This window comes from Lipophrys pholis (genome assembly GCF_963383615.2).
Source record: "Lipophrys pholis genome assembly, chromosome: 3".
Lineage (NCBI taxonomy): Eukaryota > Metazoa > Chordata > Actinopteri > Blenniiformes > Blenniidae > Lipophrys > Lipophrys pholis.
In genome coordinates, this window is record NC_137627.1 from 25,168,970 (window position 1) to 25,191,260 (window position 22,291).

Here is a 22,291-nt window from a genome sequence, read left to right on the forward strand (position 1 = left end):
AGAAGCGCGAGATGAGGAAGGTAAACCTGTGAGTCATCTGCATATTGAAAAGTTTTCAATATCTTCAAACCACCTTGATTAAGACAAGTTTAAACTGTGTAGCCGTGAGTGATACATATCATATTATTTCACAAAAAGGAAGTCTGTTACTCACGTCACTGGTAATTCACGAGACCGCTGTGGTGAATCTGTTCCCACTAAATCATATCTGTGATGCTGACAAAGGGTCACAATGGGGTTTTTTTCAGCTACATGTCGTGAAACTCTGCAGCTCGACATGTCAAAGAACCTGGAAATGAAACATTTCAGGAGCTACCAGAGTTGCTTGTGATCAGGAATTACAATGCTAAGCTACATGTGCTAATGGAGTTGGAGACGACTTGATCGAGCGTCGTTCCAGGTCTGGCGGAGTTAAAAAGGCTGCTGGTGGGTGGCAGCAGAAGCAAGAAGCTGATTCACAAACAGAGCGACAGTGTGTTACAGCGAGCCGACGTCAAGGCTGCAGGGAACAGAGCTCAAACCGGGGAACCGGCGGCTCCGGACGCTAATTGGGTTTCGCTCTAGTGTGGCGGTGATCAGTTTGTCATTTCATTCTGCATTTTTATTGGTTAGTTAGTTGACGCAGGTTGCAGCAGCGTCACCATCACCACAAATTTCTGCCACTGTCAGATTTCAGGTTGTCTTTGGTTGCCATGACAACAGCCATCTTTGACTCAGTCTCACAGCGACGTAGGACCACCGAGTTCCAGCCGAGATTCCCCCACCAGTGCTATCCTTCTTCTGGGGCGAATCGCTCAGTGTGTGGTGGCCGTAAAACGCAGTGCGACTGACTCCTGGTATGTTCACCCTGCAGAAGGGAAGTGAGCAAACAAGCTCCTGAATGCGTCTCGTTACCCATCAGCCTCGGCTGTCGGTGTGAGCGTGTGTGTGTGTCTCCGTGTGTTTGTTTGTGTGCTGAAGAAGACGTCACCACAGGGGAGCATTTCCACACAGAGAATAGCTACACTCTTTATATATTGCTGTTTTTGTTTTTTGTTTTTGATAACGCACACACTTGAAGAGAGATTTTTAACATTAAGCACACACGTAAGTTCAAGGATGACTTGTGTTTTTGTTCTGCTCACGTTCACAAAAGATACCAGCGCCATGTTTTAAATGCAGAGATGAAGGGGGAGAGAAGAGGGAGGGAAAGAGGGAGGAAAGCTTTTACAGGTTTCACAGAGCGATGACGGGTCTATACAAACAATTGTGAGTTCAGCGTCCAAATCGAAGCTTATTTCCTGATATATCTGCAACACAAACACACAAGTCTCATGTGAGGGTGCTGATAACACTTTTGATTTCTAAATTGCATCAAAGAAAGTTCATTATTTTGGGTCAGTTAGCAGTTTTGGTAAACAGATCAACTCTTAATAAGATCTAAGATATACTATAGTTTTACTCTAACTAGGTTAACCATTCAGCTAAACACTGATTTATCACGATAGGTACTATCTACGATGCTTCGTTAATGCTGTTTTCCTCATCTAAAAGAAAATCAAAGCACTTGTTCAGTGCAAGATCGTACTGGTTATGAAATGTGTGAGAATTAAAAATAAACTTTCTCTTGATGAACAACATTTTTGTCCATTTTTGACTTTCGACAACATCCTTATATTTACAGCGTAAATCATTTCACCAAGAACTGCTGTTTTTCTTACTTCACGTCTCATCTGTTTTTATTGTCTGACAGAGAAAATCCATTAAAACCAAAAGATGTTTGACCCTGTTTTCATTCCTGGGATTGAAACATGCAGGCGGTAGAAGTCCTTCACCCACAGTTTAGGTTAGAAAGTAAAGTTAAAACTAGAATTGTGCAGCTCCAGGTCGCTCCGAGACCTCGTCCACACTGATAAACATGTTAATGGTCATTATGTAAATGTCTCCTGTCAGTCTCATTTTAGTTCAGGAGCCGCATAAATGAAATTGGTTTCAAATCGTTGCATCCTGTTTCGAACCCTTGGACACTTGTTTCATGTTTGTTGTTTACTGGCCGTAGATCACGTGTGTCAGTGTGACCGAGGTCGTCAATGTTTTTAGTTCTCAGCAGCAGCTAAATGAAGTTCTTGGTCTGAGACGAGCAGAGCGAAGCAGCAGGCAGACGAGCCTCCGAACGGCAGAAGCGAGACGGCTGCCGCCCGTCAGCCGCCCGGCTGCCACCAGACGCGTCGTTCATTTATAATTCTGTTGAGATCCAAAACCAGCAACAGAAAGAATGGCACCTGGCTGACAATATGATGCTGAACAGAAAGATTTTTGCCTCAATAAAAAAGGTGTAACATGCACAACTGGCAGAGCGGAATGATGAGATGCATGATAGGGCTCGGGCGGGGAGGGGGGGGTTTAATCAGATACAAGGCACTATAGATTTTGCTATAGAACGGCTAAATCAGGATTGAGAGTAAGAGAGAAAGAGGAAGAAGAGGAGTAGGCGGTTCAACACGAAATGTTTTGATTGACGACTCACTGAAGAGGCTCAGAGAGGAAAAAGTAAAAGATGAAGAGAAAGTAGAGAGGAGAGATCGATCCAGGAGGAGGAAGAGGAGGAAGAGGAGGAACAGGAGGGCGTGGTTAGGACTGCATCTCAGCGCGCAGCATCCATGGAAACCAACAGCAGAACAACAACCTGCAGGAGGCCAAGAGAGGAAGAGGAAGAGGAGGAAGAGGGAGAGGAGGATGAGGGAGGAGAGGAAGAGGAGGAGGAGGGCCAGGATGAGGGGAAGGAAGAGGAGGTAAAAGAAGAAGAAGGACAGAAGAGCAGAGCTGTTTTAGTGAAACATTTCTCACTAATTCTTCTTCACACTCAGAACGCTGAATAAAAAAATATGTTCCTCACATCAGAGGCTTCGTAAAGCGTCCGATACAAACACATTAACTCTGAAGTTCACTGAAGCACGACAGTTAAAAACAGCTCCCTCCCTCTCACGAGCCCACATGGAATAAAAAAAACAACAACAATGTTTTCAAAACCTTTTCCAAGTTCCAATGATTTCCTGAAATCTTCATGGAGCCACGACAGAGACGCTGAAGAGCCACATGTGGCTCCAGAGCCGCAGCTTACTTCTGCTGTACATTCAACCTTCACGCTGGGTGAGCAACAGAAACCTGACTGACCCCAAAGGCTTTTTTAATAACATATACAATATGTATGTAATGCCTCGCTCACGCATTGGGCGGCAGTAGTGAGTCACTGCTCCTCAGAGCGTACTGCTTGCATCAGAATCTGCTGTTGCTTCTTCTGTTTTTAGTGATATGATTTTACAAGCACAAGTGTTCTGTTGAGCGTCTGTTCTCACCTGGATATGGAGTTCTCGGAGGTCAGGTCCTTTGGAGAACGCATTGTGTTGAAGTTTCGCTTCGGCTGTGACACTGCGGGACGAAGGAAAGATGCCAGTGAGCAAACTCCGGCCCCGTTTACACAACGATGTTTTCAAGTGAAAACACAAAACTTTCAGAGCATTTTGTGTGTTCGACAACGATGCTCAGAGTCGCTGAAAACTTTTTGACAGTCACCGCAATAGCAATGCAGACGTGGATCTATAAAAATATTGATGCGGTGGCGAGAGGTGGACAGGAATTTCTGAGTTGTGGAAACCTGGCAGACGTATATATACTGAATTTAATCACATGTTCCCAACAAGTCAGTCTCTTGCCCCTCGGGCTACATTCACTGAAGTCAGACATTGGAGATTCGCGCTTGTAAATGTCAAATTAGCCCCAATTTTTTATTTAATCTGTTGCTTCCAACTGGGTGGGGCAGCAGCGGGTGGAGCAAGGCTTTCTTCATGCCACTTTGGTGAATCCGCCCATGGAGCAATGCAACTTGGTCGTCTGTCCATACGAATGTCCGTGTACTCCCTTTATTTAAAGAGTCTTCAGTTGGTATTCTCCCGTATCCAGTCTCCCTTAAGTTGTCTTTACATCAATTCTTAAAATTCCTGAGGAAATAATCAAACACGGAGCTCGTTCTGACCCTTTTTCATAACGCAACTTCCTCTGGCAAGAGTACATGTGAGACTTTGACTGGTATGGATGTTAGACGTGTGTTTATCGGCTGTGGGAATTGTCAATCATGGCAATAGCATAGCAGTCCTTTACTCACACAAAAAATAACAATAAAAAACAATGGTGGAGCGTCTACAAACATCCACGCTGCAGAGCAACACACCTCCAAGATTTAAAATGAAATACAGGCTCATTTCTAAATCATGAAGTTCAACGTTAGCAGTTAGCTTTTAGTGGCTCGCGGTTAGCAACAGAGTTGGTTTATGATATTAGCCGCTTGTGTTGACGACAATCGAAACCTCTCATTTTGGGGTGCGCCCCCTTGTGGGCAATTCTGGTTTGAACAAAGAGCCCAAATGAAAAAAATTGTCCGCTTTCAAACTCTAACTTCAATATACATGTTTTAACAATGAAACGTGATTCCAAGTGAGGACTGCTTTAATGTTTACGGCCGATTGTTCTCTGCTGCATTTGGGTGTGGTTTCATTACAAAAACAACCAACAGCACCAACTAGTGGCCCAACATGAAAAATGCATCTTTTTCTTCATTTTCAAAACGGTGCCATGCAAACACAAAACTTTTGTGACACGAAAACAATGAATTTTACAAGCTACGGTAAAGTTACAGTTGCAGCCCCAGTTTGGGGCGTCGCCGTTCTGTCAGGGAGAAGAGCAATTTAGCCGTGAAGCATTAAAGAGATACTCACTGGTGACCTGGTGGACCTTCTTCACCATCGAGTTGTCGGTCTGAGAGCCGTCTTTAGGGCCTCCGATTCTGAGAATACACACCAAACAATCTTCAGTACGTTTCATTCAGCATCAAGTAGTTGAGATAAGATTTCTTCAGGTCATGCTGATGGTTACCTCTGTACGCGGGAGGGCGGAGCAAACACTCCATATTTGGGAAGGCAGTTGAAGTAGCGGACTCCGAACACTGAGCCGTCGTGTTTCCCTGTGGGCTGATCCAGCTCGACACCGAACCAGTAACCTGCAGAGGAAACCAGGGCACCAGAGGGTTTGCTCACCTGGTCTCCGAGGACCTTTTCTGAGCTGAGCTGCTATAGGTTTACACTTTCTTCCTGATCAAATCTACTTTTTCCTGTCACTGTGGTCAGAGTTGCTCATATGGAACTGTGTATGATTTTCACCCCATTACCAACCATTTCTGACAAACAACCATATTAAAGATTGATGATTCGTTCGGAGGACACAACACATTGATTCACGTATGTGAATCTACCATGATGCCGTTCATTGGCTCTCTATTTGTGAAGTGATTCCATCATCAGTGTTACGCTCATGTTGTTTCAATCTCTGAATTAAAACATACTCAAATGTACCTTAAAGGGGTCATAATATACCTCTTTTCAACACTTTCACATGGATCTTGATTGTCCAAAAACTTCGTATTCAAAGTGTATTGCCCCAAATCCAGCCTTTCCTTGATTTTCATTCATTTGAATATTGGAACATATGAGCTGCATTCAGAATCTGCTGTGTCTGCGTGAGCTGGACTGGCTCCACCCACACATGCCCATCTTGGGAAGAGGAGGAAGTACTTCCTCTCGTGGTGTCATGTGCCAGAGCAGAGCTGCCTCATTGTGGGAGGGCCTATCTTGATTGGCATTGGCTAAACCCCCGATGAGACTATATAGCAGAGGTTCTCAAAGTTTTGATAGCTGAGGTCCAATTTAGGAACCCAACATTGGACTGAGGGTCACGGAAGAAAATAAATGACCAGGATCCATCTTTCCGAATTACATTTATTAGTCTGCATTTAGTAATCTGCAATAAATACATTTTAATAAATGAGACTAAACTTGGCAAAACTTAAGTAAAACTTGAGCAATGTACACACTATCCAAAATGGGGTTTTCTGCCCTCTACAGTCAAATTTAAGTCCTGTGTGAAGTTCACTTTAGAATATGATTTTTTTTTTTTAGAACAGTCAGTCTCACGGCTTGTCCACAACACAACACTGTTTCGCGCAAAAACGCACCATTTTTGTCCATTCATCCACATGACGCTGCATTTTAGGAGCCCAAAATGTTTTTTGTCTTTTTTAACACTGGACCCAGAGTGGGTCCTAGGAGGAGCAGGAGCATAGACCTCTATAACTTGGAGTTATATAGGAGTTGATGAGCAGGAGTCAACTTCTATATGTCTATGTGCCCCATGCCTTCTTCTGCGTTTTAGTGTATTTGGTGAGTCACAGCGCCCCTAAAGGCCACACCTGAAATGACTTCTTATCCCTTGACCTAACCTATAGATTTTGCCAAAGACGACGAAATTGAGATTCATCCTTTTAAAGGAATGCACAGCTGGATTAAAACTAGTAACTGTAATTCATTGCGGGCTGTCATTGGCCCATGGGCTGCACTTTAAGAACCTATAGAGTTTAATTTCTGATAGGCTCATTGGAGCACACACTTTTTTTAAAAGAGCGCGAGATGAGACTTTCTTCACTTCTGAGGCGTCATTCCAGGTAGGGGGATTATGATTACTGTTGGAAAACCATTAGAAAGTGAATTTTGCATCATATGACCCCTTTAAGTAGTGTAATTAGTCCATTTAGCATCATGGCCAGTTCAATTCCATCGGTTATTTAAATCTCTTGAAGTTGGTGTGGAAGAAGAAAAGACTCATCAGCTTACATGTCAGCTGATTAAACTGACATTGTAAAAACAGTGACATTGTGACGTTTCTTTCCTTTTTGGGGGAAATTCCTTATTTTGGTTTTTCTCCACAGCAGTTTCATCTTCTCTGTTCCCGTACTTATCAGAGCACTGACAACGCCTATCGAACAGACTAACCTGGAGCGAAGTCCGTCTTCCCATAGAAGCGCACAATGCCGTGTTTCTGTCCGGCTACCAAGACGTGGTCGCCCACCTCGGCATTCAGTCCCTCTGGATCCAGACTCGCGACAGATGCTTTCTTCCTCTGGGCGGCTGAAACAAGCACAAGCTCAGCGGTTAACCTGCAGCTCTGAGCTGGGACTCGTCCTTGCTTAGAGCCGCTTACCTTTCTCCCTCTCCTTCTCCTTCTTCTCCTTCTCCTTCTTGGTCCTCCCGGCGAGGCGGGAGGCCAGGTCCATGCGGGGGGTCCGCGGGGTGGAGGTGACCGATGAAGGCGTCAGATCCACTGCTTTGGAAATCTTTGACACTGGAGCAAAAATCCCTTCAAAACACAAAGAAAAACACAACACTTGAACCTCAAAGAAAACGATCGAAATGAATGTGACAAGTTACCGAGGATGGAGTTACTCGAGGTAACTAGTAAAGCAGGAGTAACCACAGAGGCCTGTGTCATGTGTAACCATGAGCACATTAATGAATTCTCCAGAACAGCAGGCCATCCTGCGGCTGTTACCGAGTTTCGGCGGGCAGATGAAGTAGCGGACGCCGCCCACGCTGCCGTCGTTCTTCCCCTCTGGCTCGTCCAGCTCCACGCCAACCCACTGACCGCTGGCGAACTCCGTCGTGCCGCAAAACCTCAGCGTGCCAGTCTGTGACGCAACAGAGACACAGTTCAGGAGTGAATTCATGAAGCGTGCAATGTGGTTAGGGTGCTTGTAGGCGGAGTGTCTGAGGCGAAGAGGCGGAGGGGTTCAGAGGGGAAGTCAGTGCAGTGAGTCAGATCAATCTGCAGGCCAGCAGGCGGCGCTCGCGCCAACCAACCTGAGTGAGGTTTGCAGCCGGGCTGTCCTCTCGGCTCTGGTCTCTCTGGAGCTACACAGTAAGAACGACACTGTTCAGAGCTCAGACAGCACAGAGGGAGGAAGACAACACCACATGTTACACAACCATCACCTGCAGTCCGTCCCACTGCAGGTGATGGACCAGCACCAGTCCTGGATTATCATTAAAGAACTAACTAGTTACATTTACACAGGGTGTAGCATGAGCCAACAGTAAACAGTGTTGATTCAAGGTTGACTCCTCAATCTCTCTGGACAGCAACATGAAAGATGTCACATGTATTAGCATGTAGCCACAGTTAGCTGCGATTAGCATTATTACTTAAATAGCAGTTAGCCTCTCTGTTTCAAATTAAAATGCATCCTTTCTGCGTTTTCCTTTCAGAAAGGTTTTGTGTTTACAAGGCAACATTTAGAAAATTGTCCATCTAATTTGTAAATGTCTAGAAGAACTATTTACTATGTCCGTGGTGCACTTGCGCAGTAGCAGCGTCTCCGCCGTCCACACGGAGACTGAACCTGAGCGTTTCCAAAAACTTCCACGGGAGCCATTGCGTTTTCAGAGGCTCCGAGCACCATTGTCATGACCCCAAATCGCAATGAAACATTTCCATTTTCACTTGGAGACGTTGTGGTGTAAGCGGAGTCACAGTAACTTGTATAGTAACCTCACTATATCCTGAAGAAGTATTAACTACCACCAAGTAGTAAAAGACTAAACTGTTTTGAAAAGGAGAGCAAACCGAAACAAGCATCGACATCGCTGAAAGAAAGAAGGTGGAAAAACTAAACGACTGGTTGAGGAGGGTTTTAATCAGTCACAGACACACTGGATTCGGGTGCAGCCCGGACTTCAGGACCACAGGAAGTCCAGCAGCACAGGACAAGAAGCAGAACATCTTCAGAGAACAACCAACAAAGGCTCTCTAAAGGTCCTGACTTTATATTTTCTTTGGCTTCCTGTTCTTCCTGTTCCTGTCCCTTCGCAGTGGTACATGCAGTAGATGATGGTTTCAATTCTACCATAGAGGTATCAGTAATTGTAAAAATATTTACAAACTTCATGGCAAGTAAAAATTCATCCTTTACAGTCGTCAACATTAAAGTCGGCTAAATTCCCAATAATACCGTCCTGAAACAGAATGCCACACCGCGGTTGGCGTGCAAGCTCCTTTAAAAAAACAAAAAACAAAGTCAAAATATACTTTCTGCATAAAATAAATGATCTGCAAGTCTGGTTCAGGTCTCATGTCTCTGGTCAGACTCAATTCAATTCAAGATTTTTTAGATCCCGGCTATTCCAACCCTCTCCTCAGGTATCCCCCTTCCTCACAGACAAGCACACACGCACGCACGCACACACTAGTAATTTAGATCAGATCAGATCAGATCAGATCAGATCAGATCAGATCCGATCCGATCCGATCCGATCCGATCCGATCCGATCCGATTCGATTCGATTCGATTCGATTCGATTCGATTCGATTCGATTCGATTAGATTAGATTAGATCAGATCAGATCAGATCAGATCAGATCAGATAAGCCTTTATTAGTCCCACAAGTGAGAAATTGCAGTAAATAATTTCTGATGACACTCAGCTCTACCTTTCCACCAAGTAGGTTTAATAAGATATGGTGAAAAAACTGGGGAAATATATAATACACATAAAACTGACATTCACTCAAACAGACTGAACGTCTCGATAATCCATGAGCTCTGTGTTTGTGACTCTGTGATAAGAAGCCCTCAATTTTACAAATAAGAACATCTTTTCCGTTTACTTCAGTTTTTCTGAACACAGACCGAAGGTGTGTGGACCTCAGCGGGCCTCTGACCTTCATGTCGTCCAACAGCACGCGATCACCCAGCTTCATCCCCAGAGATGTCAGCATCAGGTTTCCGGGGATGTTGTCGTAGTTGGGCAGCGTGGCCCGGGGCAGGTTGCAGCTCAGCGGCACGGCGTCTTGCAGCAGCTGCTTCAGCTCTTTGGCCACCATGGCCGCCTCCGCCTTGTCCAGGCTCATGTCCATCGGGTCGGGCACCACATCTGCAGGGACGTGGCCCTTATCGTTCTAGAGAAAGCAGAGAACCAACACACGGTTTCAGGTTGAACTGCAGCAGCACCCTGACATGTGTGAAAGGTTATTGAGCAGCAGAACGTATCCTGTTGGTCTGCAAGGCCGATTCTGTGGATTCCTACTCAACTAGTTCAGCTGAGATGGTTTAATATGACCCTTAAACTTCATGTACTTTAGAAACATTGTGGTTCATATTTTACAAAGAATCAGTCAGAGCTAGTAGAAATCTTTAAAATTAGTATACGTACTTTTAATAACAGCATCTTTAGTAAACTAGTTACAAAAACAATCGTGACTCGTCAGTGTGGTAATCTGGTCGTTAGCTGAAGTTGCATCCATTAGTGGAAGGAAGATGATCTATAATCTGGATGCTAGAGGAGGAAGATGCTCTATCATCTGGATGTTGGCTGAAGTTACATCAGTTAACCTGATGAGACATTTGTTTTTACCCGGACGGTGGGGTTGGCTCCGTGCTCCAGCAGACATTTGACTGCACCCAGACACAGGTTGGAGGCGGCGATGTGCAGAGCGGTGCCGTAGTGGAAATCACTGCATGTGGAATTGAGCACTGTGCAGACAGCAGAGGAGAAGAAGGCAGCTCAGGCTTTGTTTGTGTTTACTCTGTGAACGGCGGCCAGACACGAGGACCCGTCTACCTCGGGGTTTGGCGGCTTTCAGTAGGACTCGGATCAGCTCTGGGACGTCGAAGTATGCGGCGTAGTGCAGGGCGTTCATGTTGGTCCAGCGGCTCCTCAGAGACACGTCGGCGCCCAGAGAGATCAGCTGACTGGTGAGACGCAGAGCCGCCGCCGGGTCACCTGCACACAGAGTGAGAACAACGCTAGGGGGCGCTCTCCATGGTCTCGCCCGCCTGATTCACAGAGCTTCATCAGGCTGCACCAGAGCCGCTATTCAGTAAAATGCAAGTCTGATCATATGATCATAGTTTATTTCTTTAACCGGGCACTTTGTTCTACAAACTGAGAAGAAAAACTAATAAATACAACCAAGAAGAGGTAAAACTAAGGAATGTTTTCTTCAAACACACATTATAACAACTGGATATTATGTAAATGTTCTGAAAACAGAAGAAATTATAATATAAGCTACTATGCAAAACTGTAAGTGTCACAGTTAACACTTAGTTGGTTACATGCTATATATAAAACAAAAAGCTATTTTAATTTAATTTAATTTAATTTAATTTAATTTAATTTAATTTAATTTAATTTAATTTAATTTAATTTAATTTAATTTAATTTAATTTAATTTAATCCATGTTTATTTTGGTTGGTCTGCTTGTGATAATACATCAAAAAGAGATTTTTTTTTTAGCCACTGGAATAAAAAAAATTTTTAATTAAAAAAAGACAGAAGAAGGGATGAATGGACCAGAGAGAGAACTTAACAAACAAAATCAGAAATAATTAGAATCTAAAAGAATCTTAAACAATTAATGACAAAACTTTAAAACTAAAGAGAAAAAGCTGTGTCTAACACACTAAATTAGGAATAATGCTTGGACAAGAAGGGTCCTGGTACAGATCCAAAAGGGATTACTACTACATGTGACGGAGAAAACACACCTGACCTGTAACTGAACCTGTAACTGTCTTACCGACTCCGTGTGCGCCGGCCTTGCAGCTGTAGTGAAGCAGCGTCATGTCGGTCAAACCGTCGCGGTCGTTCACGTGGCAGCCGCGCTTCAGGATCTGAGAGACACACGGACACAAGAAATGTTCATCCCCCAAAGCAAAGAGGACGTTATGAAAATATGGAGCGAAAGGGAATAAAAAATGTGTTTTGTCAACTTGAAAGTCATTTTAGAGAATCGGTCTCTCTGCAGCTTTCTGTCGTTTACTTTTCATCTTTATATTCATTCGTCACCATACAGGCCAGGCTAACAATGCGCCCAGGAATCAGGACAAAGAGAGACAGCAGCTCTGCAACTGTATATCTGTTTTCACCAAAATAACGAGTCACTGAAACTGAGCAACTCATTGTATTAGAGTAATAAATGACCAGTGATCCCCAATGACTCCACAGTAACATGTTTCTTTAAAATGAGTTGTTCCAGACACTGCTATCAAATATGTTTTGAAGCTGGTAAACTGTCTATGATTTCAAGCTTTTTGATTTATCTTATTTGGAACTAAGTTTAGAAACGGTTGCATGAGGAGACATTTAAAGATGGAACTGCTTTATGCTTGTCTGAAATAGCAGCAGAAGCTTGTTACTGCCTCAAAGTTGAAGAAGCTTCAGTCACTTTCCATCTCTGCAACACTTTTCCTCACAAAGTCGAATGAAAAACCATAAAATTTTGTCCAATTCGATGCATTTTATTTCACTTCACTTCATTCCTAAAATGCCCTGGATGATCAGTGTTTAATCAGTAACCAATAATAATAATGTAAATTTGCTGTCCAAAATAGTTGGGTTTTTTATTTTATTTAAATGAATGTATTTAAGGTTTTTAAAGTACTTTGACTTTATGTAATAGTTGTTCAGGAGCCTGTTAAAAAAACATCATTTTGAATAATTTTTACGGTGTCATGTGGATGGAAAAAAAAGAATGACAGGGAGAAAAAGATTGTTTTGGCTTGTGTGGACGGGCCTTTAATGGAGCCTCCCTTTTTTCATCTTGGCCTGTCTTTCGTTCTCTTTTTTTTTTTTTTTTTTTAGAATAGAGCTGTATACCTTTAATATCCCCACTGGATCTGCAGTTTAGTAAGACATTTTTAAAATTGATGTAAAGGCCTTTCTTTAATCATCTTATAATGTTTTAATGCAGATTATCTGACGGTGTTTTAGCTTCTCTTGTCTAATCTAATCTTGTATAATCTTGTATTACTATTATTTTATCGTAGCCTATCTTAACTTATGTGACATCTTCTCATTTAACTTTGTCTTATCATCGCGCTCGTCTTCCTTTTGTTCTGTTTGAGTTCAGCTTATCTCGTCTTTCATCGTTTTGTTTTTTTTGCTCTTCATAACAAATCCAATTATTTAATTTTGTTTTGCAGTAATTTTATGTGATATTAGTTTTATTTTATCCAGCCTTATGAGAAGCTGCTTTATATTTACCACGCGGTGTTAAAGTTTCCCACAACCCCACCTCATTTCCGATGACGTCAATCTTGTGCTGGACCTGAGGAACCCACTGGCGCACAATGGCGAACAGCTCAGGGATGGGGGTGCGAGCGTCCATGAGGATCTCCAGGCAGGCCGGGTCGTTGGGGTCGAAGAAGGTGAAGCCTGGAAGGATACAGGAGCGTCAGCCGCGGTGGCAGGACGGCAGGGGAGGAAAGTGACTGAGAGGATGTTTCTGTTGTGATCGCACATGTTTTCTCTGTCAATGTCGGTAACTGGAGGCCACCCCTTCTTCAGACTGCTTTATTTTACTTTTAAAATGTCCAGAGGCTGATGCAGAGGAGCAGTGTATTCTTGAAGGAGGAGAAGTATGTGATGGACAGAGTCCGAGGAAAGCTCGAGGAAGCTGATCCTCTGACATGAATACCAAGTCTGCCAGCCACTCAGCACTCAGTCCAGAGCTTCTCCAGGATCAGCGTCAATGAACACACTCAGAATACAGACTGAGCACAGAAAAACAATCACTCCAGTCCACTGGCTGCAGTGACTACAAAAGCTCCTGCACTCTGTGAATAGATGAATGACCTGTGGCTGAGTGTCCGACATGCTGTGGTGAGGATCCGCAGGGAAGTCTGGGCGTTTAAAGTTGAATTAGTGAGTGAATGGAGACTGAGACTGTGTGTATTTCACATGTTATGCCAGAAGGATTTCATAGTGAACAAAAAAACACACAGGATAGACAAGGTGGTCAAATCCAGTGTATTTAAGGTGGACCTGGACTTTTTAAATATTGTACGATTGAGGAATTTAAGGTGAACGAGAATACTATTGTATTACGTATGTCTTTAAGGTGGTATTACTGTAAATACTGTAGTAAAGTCAGGTGTAATGTATGCAAGTCTAATGTATGCATGTCAAAATTATTGTATATATCTAAGGTAGTAAAACAAAGTATATTTTACGGAGGATATTTAAGGTGATAAGGAAGTGTATATATTTAAGGTGGCATTACATTGAATATTTAAGGTGGTATGTCAGTGAATGTTTAAAGTGGTAAGTCAGTGTATATTTAAGGTGGTATGACAGTATATCAAAGGTGGTATGATGGTAAATATTAAAGGTGGCACAACAATTTGTATTTAAGGTGATATAGCAATGAATATTTAAGGTAGTATAACAATGTATATTTAAGGTGGTATGAGTGTATATTTGAGGTGAGATGACAGTGAATGTTTAAAGTGGTTTGACATACCGTAGTCTTTGGGAAGCGGTGCCTGGGCAGACGGGTGCACCATGGCCCGGCGCCGCGGCTCGTGAACCGGACTCTGGTACTCTGACACGGACAGTGGCTCTTGCTCCGCCTCCGCCTCCGCCTCCAGATCCCTGCTGGCCGGCACCTCGTCCTCTTCCTCATGCTCACCCCTCTCCTCTCGTTCTTCCTCCTGCTCGTTGTCGTCCTCATCCTCCACCTCTGCCCTCTCCTCTCCCTCCCTCTCCTCCTCTAACTCATACTCCCCCTCTTCATCTTCCTCCTCCTCTTCCTCCTCTTCCTCTGTCAGGACCTCCTCCTCCTCTTTCTGAACCCTGCCTTCCTCCTGCTCCTCCCGGTCGTGCCTCTCCTTTTCCTGCACCTCCAGGTTCTCCTCTTTCGTCATGTTGTGGATGCTGCAGCTGGGCCTGTCACAGAAACAATCACATTGAACATTCATTGATTCATATTTTGATGAAATGAAGAAATGGATCAATACCCTGGATCAATATCCTGTGCGATTGGGCTTGTCTAATTTGACGGGAGTATCTCGAGAACTTCAGGCTTGTTTCCTCTGAACCTGCCGTGCTTTATTTAGTGTCGTGTTTGTATGTGTGCAAGAGAGAAACAGAGAAGACAAGCTAATTGAACAAAGAGGACTAATGCTAACGCTCCCTGTCCATCAGCCTCGGTCCAGATTGAATTTCCAGATGGACATGATGCGCAGATCCATCCAGCAGCTTCTCCCACCATCATCCAGCTGAATATCAGTGATCCTCACAAACATGGACTTACTGTCTGTTTTCCATCCATTCATCAAAACTGTTGTGAAATTAAAACTCATGTCACTATTCATAAAGATCTAAGTTGTGCTTTTCAACACTTTCACATGGTCTCATTGGCCAAAAAACGTTGTATTTAAAGTTTATTGCCCCAAATCCAGCTTTTCCTTTATTTTCCCCCATTTGAATATTGGATCATAGGAGCTGCATTCAGAATCTGCTGTGTCTGTGTGAGCTAGACAGGCTCCGCCCACACATGCCCATACTGGGAAGAGGTGGAAGTACTTCCTCTCTTGGCACCATGTGCCAGAGCAGAGCTGCCTAATTGTGGGAGGGTCAAAGGGCAACACACTTTTTAAAAACTGAAACAAGCCAGGGAGAGCGAGGACAGACTTTCTTTACTTCTGGGGCGTCAGTCCAGGTATGGGGACGATTATTACTGTTGGAAAAACATTAGAAAGTAAATTTTAGGGAATATGAGCCCTTTAAGGCACCAAATGTGTTTTGGATTAATACTCAGTGATAGCAATCATTATGATGATCATAACAATAGACCATAATTATGACAACATGGTGGTTGAGGAGGGAAGAGAAAACAAACAACACTGTAATTCTGTATGTGTCTGGTTGTTTTGAAACTGGTACATCCCACCACCGCCTGATGTACAGGGCAAGATGTTTCATATCAGTGAGAGCAACCAACCACTGAACCAACAGAAGACCTAACTCCTCAGGTCCAGACTGAGCTGTTTGTGAACAGTCTCACTCCTCTGAAGAAAGAAAAGTTTACATGTTGGACAGACGGTTCAAGTAAGGTTTAAAAAAAACGATGTGACAGTGTAAAAACCTTCAGTTTACAACACAATCCCACATCCATTAATAATATCTTTCTTTCTTTTTTGAAAACTCGATTATCCAGCTTCAAGAGGTCATGTGATCTCCTGTGACTCCATTGACCACAATGAAAGTTGTTAAAAACACAATAGTCCACTGTCACACCCTGGACCCTTTGGTCCATCGAGGCTCCGTTTGCACGACAACAATGCTTGGATCCACTGAACATGCAACTTTTTGAAAACTCTCAGGCTCTGCCCAGTGTTGACACTGCTAACGCTGCTCCTGGTGCTGCTCACCACGACCGTAGTAACTAGTAGTTGTGCACATGCTCAGTAGCTGGACAATCAGAACAATGTTTCCTCCGTCTTGTCATGACTCCCAGGCCATATTCTCCTGAGACTTTGTAGTTTTATTTTGAAAGTCACCGGAATAACAATCTAACTTGGTCGTCTGTCCACGAGAATGTCCTTGTTCTACCATTGTTAATGTTTAGAGCAGGGGTGTCAAACTCAGGTCCTGGAGGGCTGAGCCCTGCATGTTTTCTACGTCCATCTGCTTTAACAAGGCTGAGCGCAGTGAGCGGCTCGTTATCGGGCTTTCTGTTGGCATCATGGCACCATCATGAGATGGAAGAATTGAAACATGGAAAACATGCAGGGCTCTCCAGGTCCAGCCCTCCAGGACCTGAGTTTCAAACCCTTGGTTCAGAGCACATTGTTCTCTACTGCATGTGTGTGGTTTGATTACAGAAACTAACAACAGCACCCACTAGTGGCCCAACATGAAAACTACATTGTATTCAAAACTTTGCTGTGTGACACAGTCCTCCAGAGGGGGACACAGTCCTCCAGAGGGGGACACGGTACTCTGCGGGAGACTTGGTCCATCAGGGAGAACAGTAAAGAGCACTACACCACCACCCGAGGCCGCGTTTATGCCACAAAATTCCAAGTGACAACACATTGGCCGTTAAAGAAAAGTGTTGCATTTACATGACAGCGGTAGACACACTGACAACAATGTAGTTAGTATGTCAGGCCCCGAGGGGACACTGTTGCCTCTTTTTTGCAATGAAACCACACATTCATACGCGCAGAGAACAATACGCTATAAACGTGAACACAATGCAGAGTACCCGGCATCTGTATGACAGATGACAAATTGGATGCTATTAGAGGAGAATCTCAACTACAGATAGCCTCGGCGGTCTCTGCGGCGGGGAGTTGAAAGCATAAAAGAAAACTTCCACCTTAGGAGCCGGTATGAAAAAGTGTCAGTTGCAGGGACACGGAGCACTGCTGTTGTGAAAACTTCTTTATCTATGTGATATTTCTGTGTCAGTGCACCAAACAGGCCGAGGAGCAGTGAGGAAGGTCTGTGGCCACAAACAGCAGCTCTGTTGTCTTTCAGCCTGAGTCACTGTCTGCAGTGGTGACGCGCCAAACAAACGCTCGCTATCGGTTGCATCAGACATACACACTGATATTTTCAAACTTGTGGGAAACTCCATATTTCTTGAAAATGCAGCACAGGTGCCTGACTTGAAATATCTGCTTTATTCTGTTTGACACCGGGACAGCGAAGCAAAAGGATCAAATGTAAACGGCATGTGAGGAACGGGAACACGCGTTTCTTTTCTGTATGATGGATTTCCTAGCTTGTTCGTATAATTATGCATCTCAGTGGGTTTTTTTATGTAATGAATGATCTCAGCTGGACAGAACGGGACTCAGCTGGAGCCACGAGGATACACAACGTGACCCGATGAGTCAGCACGTGATTCGGAAGAGATGTGAATGAAACACAAGCACTCAACGCAACACAATGGAGGAAACAACAACCGAGTAAAGTAAACCAGCAATTTTAAAAATGCTTTGTTGAGGATTGAATACAACCGAATATCCAAACGTTTCAATAACGATAAGGACAGTTTTTGTTAAAAACTGTATCTCAAAATTTATCACAGTTTTTTTTATCTACCTTATCTTTAAAAGGTGTGCAGTAGTTCTTTCTGGCTTCAGTTTGCACTTTATTACTCTTTATTACCATAATTCCTGGTCTTATTGTAGAAGATATGTGTCAGTGGAGTGATTCACAGTGACATTACAGCACAAATCAACCATCAACAGTTGGCTCCATCCAGGGTACATTACAGTATATATCAATGATCTCCCAGATGTCTGATGTGTGGATGTATGCAGATGACGCAGTGATCTTCCCAAAGGATCCAGTGACAATCGCTGCGAACCCTCTCATGTTTAACACCAAAATGACAGTGAAGCAGGTCTTCTGGAGATGATAACTCACTTTAAGTACCTCGGTAATGTGTTGGACTCCAACCTCAATTAAAACAAAAAACACCACACACATCAAAAAGGTAACCAGAATAATAAAATTTACCTCACAAAATCTGAAATAAATTCAGTCTTTCATTACAACAGAAGCCACTTCGACAGCCTGGTCGTTTAGCATCACTGATCTAAAACCTACTGAACAGCTTTATTTAAAAAAACTGTGGTGTTTGAGAAAAATGCCAAAGTCATTTCATCATTGTGTATTTTTAAAGAAATGTTGACTCCTAAGCTTTGAGAATTTCAAATAATTTAAAAGTGCTTGCTTAATGTGTAAGTCTACGCATAGGATGGCCCCACTGAAAAAGTCTTATTGATACAAAGTCAGTCACCAGGGGTGATCGTGAAGTACAACTTAAAAATTCCTTCCTTGCTCAGAATGTCTTAGCTGTTAAAGGTTGCACAAGAAGAAGAATCGTACTTTATTAAAACCCTTGGGGAATTTTCTTCACCGAATTGATACATGGGCAGGCAGTCAAGTAGCATGGCGCTCAGGAGTGGGTGGGGGGCCGAGGGTCTTGCTCAGTGACCCCGGGTCATGTTTTTTGGACAGTGGGGGAAACCAGAGGAAACTCATGCACACATGGGGAGAACATGCAATCTCCACACAGAAAGGCCCCGGGCTGGATTTGTACCCACAAACTTCTCGCTGTGAGGCAACAATGCTAACCACTGCACCCCCGTGCGGAACAACCTGGAACACTCTACCTTCAGCTATCAGAGAAAACTCCATATGTCAGTTTTAAAAGACAGTATAAGACATGACTGATTAACAACCAACCTTTTGATCATTGAGAAAATCAGGCCCTTTAACTATTAGCACTGTGTGACAGGCTGCGTACAGCACACTTTACTTAAAGGGCTCATATTATGTAAAATTTACTTTCTAAAGGTTTTCCAACAGTAATAATCGTCTCCATACCTGGAATGACTCCCCAGAAGTGAAGAAAGTCAGTCCTCTCTCTCCTTGGCTTGTTTCAGTTTTTATAAAGTGTGTTGCTCCAACGATCCAATCAAATCAAACCCTATATAGTGTCATTGGGGGTTGAGACAATCACAATCAAGGTAGGACCTATCTTGGACTCCTCCCACAGTTAGGCAGCTCTGTTCTGGCACATGGCACCACGAGAGGAAGTACTTCCTCCTTTTCCCAAGATGGGCATGTGTGGGCGGAGCCAGTCCAGCTCACACAAACACAGCAGAATAAAGCAGACTAAACATATTCTGAATGCAGCTCATCTTATCCAATAAAAAATGGAGGAAAATCAAGGAAAAGCTGGATTTGGGGGAATAAACTTTGAATACAACATTTTTAGACCAACGAGACCATGTGAAAGTGTAGAAAATCTGTATAATATAACCTCTTAAAATAACTGCACTTTAGTGCAGGAAAAATTCATTTATCATCATTGTTTCACTATATTGTTTTTTATACATCTATAACCATGCATGTTTATCTTATATGTCTGGGACAATGGATGGACATTAGCCTTGTGCTAAATCCAGCTTATTTACTGCAACCTTGCACAAAAACATGAGATTGTATGTTCATTAATATGCACTGTCACATCCAAATAAATTCTAAAATGTGAGTATTCCTACAAAAAGTTAAGAAATCTGTTGATGTTGTGCAGGTTTGTCAATTTAAATGTATGTGATGGAGCTGTACAATCACACCATTTGACAACTCGTGTTGTTTTGTTTTTAATACAGCATGTAACAGTGGCTAAATGAAATCTGAAATGATTATAAATAGGGTTGAATGCCAGTTCTCTGTATGAGACGATAATGACCTTGTTCTAAATCTGGTTATTGAGATTTCACATCCATCTGATCTGTGGTGAATACTGGCCCAGATGGAAACCTCCAATAAACAACACTTTTCATTCCACCTACTGAACAACGGCCAAGGAGAAACAAAACTCGCCAAAAAATCTAAACGTTAGATTCGGATCAATTCGAGATCATTTGTTGTATTTTGGTGTGATTAGAGGAGAAACGTGTGGCGCACCAGCAGGTTGAAGCAGAGGAGGCCATGGCAGCATCCTCCTCTTCCTCCTCCTCCTCCTCCTCCTCCTCCTCCTCCTCCATCCAGCCTCCATTTTACAACAAACAGCACCAGACACGCAAAAATACCCGCAAAAAAAGGACCGATTGAGCCAAACATCGACCGTGTGACCGCGCCGCCATCACACATGCGTTGATCCTTAAAGAGATGTAACGAGGATACAAAAGGAACGTGTTTGTGCCAATGTGCGTAGTGAGGATGGGAAAAACGCCCCGTTGACACACATTGAAAACACGCGCAGAAAAACAACACGCAAAGACACGACTCCGTTCAAAACAAGGGCGTAAAGACGCACTTTGAGGATGGATGCGCTTTATTATTGTATTTAGGAGCGGCTCGTGCTGGCAGACCCCCCCCCCCCCCCCCCCCTCCCCCCTCATCCCACCTCCTGTCGCAGCATCTTCCCCCAAAAACAGAAAACGTCTTCACCACAATACAACATCATCGTGAGGCGAGTTTACCTGAAAATAAGCCGCTGGGTGTTCACCGAGGAGCTGCTCTCTTCTGCCCGAAACCAGCGCACAGAACCGGACACAATGACTCCGACAATTCTCTCTCTCTCTCTCTCTCTCTCTCTCTCTCTCTCTCTCTCTCTCTCTCTCTCTCTCTCTCTCTCTCTCTCTCTCGCTCTCTCTCCATAGGATTAAAGTATAATGGTTAAGTTAAGTTAAGATGAAACTAAGATCACACTATCATGACCACATTGACAGTTACGGCAATTCTGAGGCTACACTGTTTTGTATATTGCACATTTCAGTGTATATTTTGTTATATATTGTACATTTCAGAGTATATTGTATTGTATATTGAACATTTTAGAGTATATTGTTTAATATATTGCACATTTCATGATACATAATTTTATATATTTCACATTCAGGTGTATACTGTATTATAAATTGTACATTTCAGGAAATATTATGTTATATATTGCACATTTCAGGGTATATTGTATTATATACTGCACATTTCAAGGTACATTGGAATATTTATTGCAAATTCATTACAATTTCAGGGTATATTGTTGTATATATTGGACATTTCCATGTTTTTATCTTCTATTTTATATGTTGCACTGTTTTCTTGCCTATATTCTCTGTTTTCACAAAACTGCTTCCACAAATTTTTGCCATTTTACGCATCTTGACAATTTTGCTGTTTTAGTTTTTTTTTTTACTATCAGTGTTTTTTTGGACAAATGGTGTGTTGTGCACATAAAATAAGGTTGCAGACCCCCAAACTGGCATCAAGGCTACCTCCTCTGTGTCCAGTGATTTGTTTGTTTGGAAATCATGGAAAACTGTGAGACATGATATCTGACATACATTATTTCTTAATTTTTTTTAAAGTAATCAATGAAAAACAAAAAACATGTTTTGATTTGGGTGTCCGTTATCATGTTAATGGTGCTTGGCAAGTTTTCCAAAACGATCCGACTCCAAGGAAACAGAGGAAAACACAAATTTTTGAAAATGGTCCATCTCCGTCTCCATGGAAACAAAGACACACGGCTACTGCACATGTACACTACAATTGTTGTAACTAGTAGTTGGGCACATGCTCAATAGCTGCACAATGTTTCCTCCATGGTGTCATGACTCTCAGTCCATATTCTCCTGGAACTTGGTAGTTTTATTATGACAGACACAATAATAACAATCCAACTTGGTCATCTGTCCACTAGAATGTCTGTGTCCTCCCATTATCAATGTTTATAGCATATTGTTCTCTGCTGCATGTGTGTGTGGTTTCATTACAAAAACAGCCAACAACTCCAACTAGCGGCCTGACATGATAACTACGTCATTTTCAGTATTACTGCCGTTTCTGTGTAAATGAACATCGTTTTCAAAACGCTGTCGTGTAAACGAGGCCTGACATGGAAAAACAATGACACTGAAATAAATAATGAACGTTAGTAGCATTCAGCAAAATGATACTCCGAGCAGAGTGGCTTTGTTTTTTTTATTCTATGAGGGCATAATAAACTTAAAGTTTCTGATCTAAAAGTGGGCGCTTTCACTTTTTAAAACAATTTTTTTGACTCTGCAAATTAGTTTTTCTATGTATAAGACGTTACTTTCTTTTTGTGG

The 22,291-nt window shown here is 42.9% G+C and overlaps 1 protein-coding gene across 1 annotated transcript; it reads right to left on the reverse strand.

Moving 5' to 3' along the window:
* Nucleotides 1-1,040: 1,040 nt before the first annotated feature.
* Nucleotides 1,041-20,780, reverse strand: clip3 (CAP-GLY domain containing linker protein 3). The gene is made up of 14 exons (XM_080459018.1): nt 20,660-20,780; nt 14,164-14,588; nt 12,937-13,076; nt 11,440-11,533; nt 10,478-10,639; nt 10,271-10,389; nt 9,579-9,815; nt 7,414-7,549; nt 7,066-7,221; nt 6,858-6,992; nt 4,909-5,032; nt 4,752-4,819; nt 3,336-3,408; nt 1,041-2,665 (listed from the first exon to the last, which is right to left on the reverse strand). Exons 2-14 carry the CDS (start codon nt 14,564-14,566, stop codon nt 2,611-2,613), a joined length of 1,902 nt encoding a protein of 633 aa, XP_080315144.1. The 5' UTR covers nt 14,567-14,588; nt 20,660-20,780; the 3' UTR covers nt 1,041-2,610.
* Between the last annotated feature and the right edge of the window lie 1,511 nt (nt 20,781-22,291).

Coding starts and splice junctions, on each gene's coding strand:
- clip3 (XM_080459018.1), bottom strand. CDS start 14,566: ATGACGAAAGAGGAGAACCTGGAGGTGCAGGAAAAGGAGAGGCACGAC. Junction 11,534..12,936: donor TTGACGTCATCGGAAATGAG/GTGGGGTTGTGG, acceptor TGTGTCTCTCAG/ATCCTGAAGCGCGGCTGCCA. Junction 6,993..7,065: donor GGAGAAGGAGAGGGAGAAAG/GTAAGCGGCTCT, acceptor TGCTTGTTTCAG/CCGCCCAGAGGAAGAAAGCA.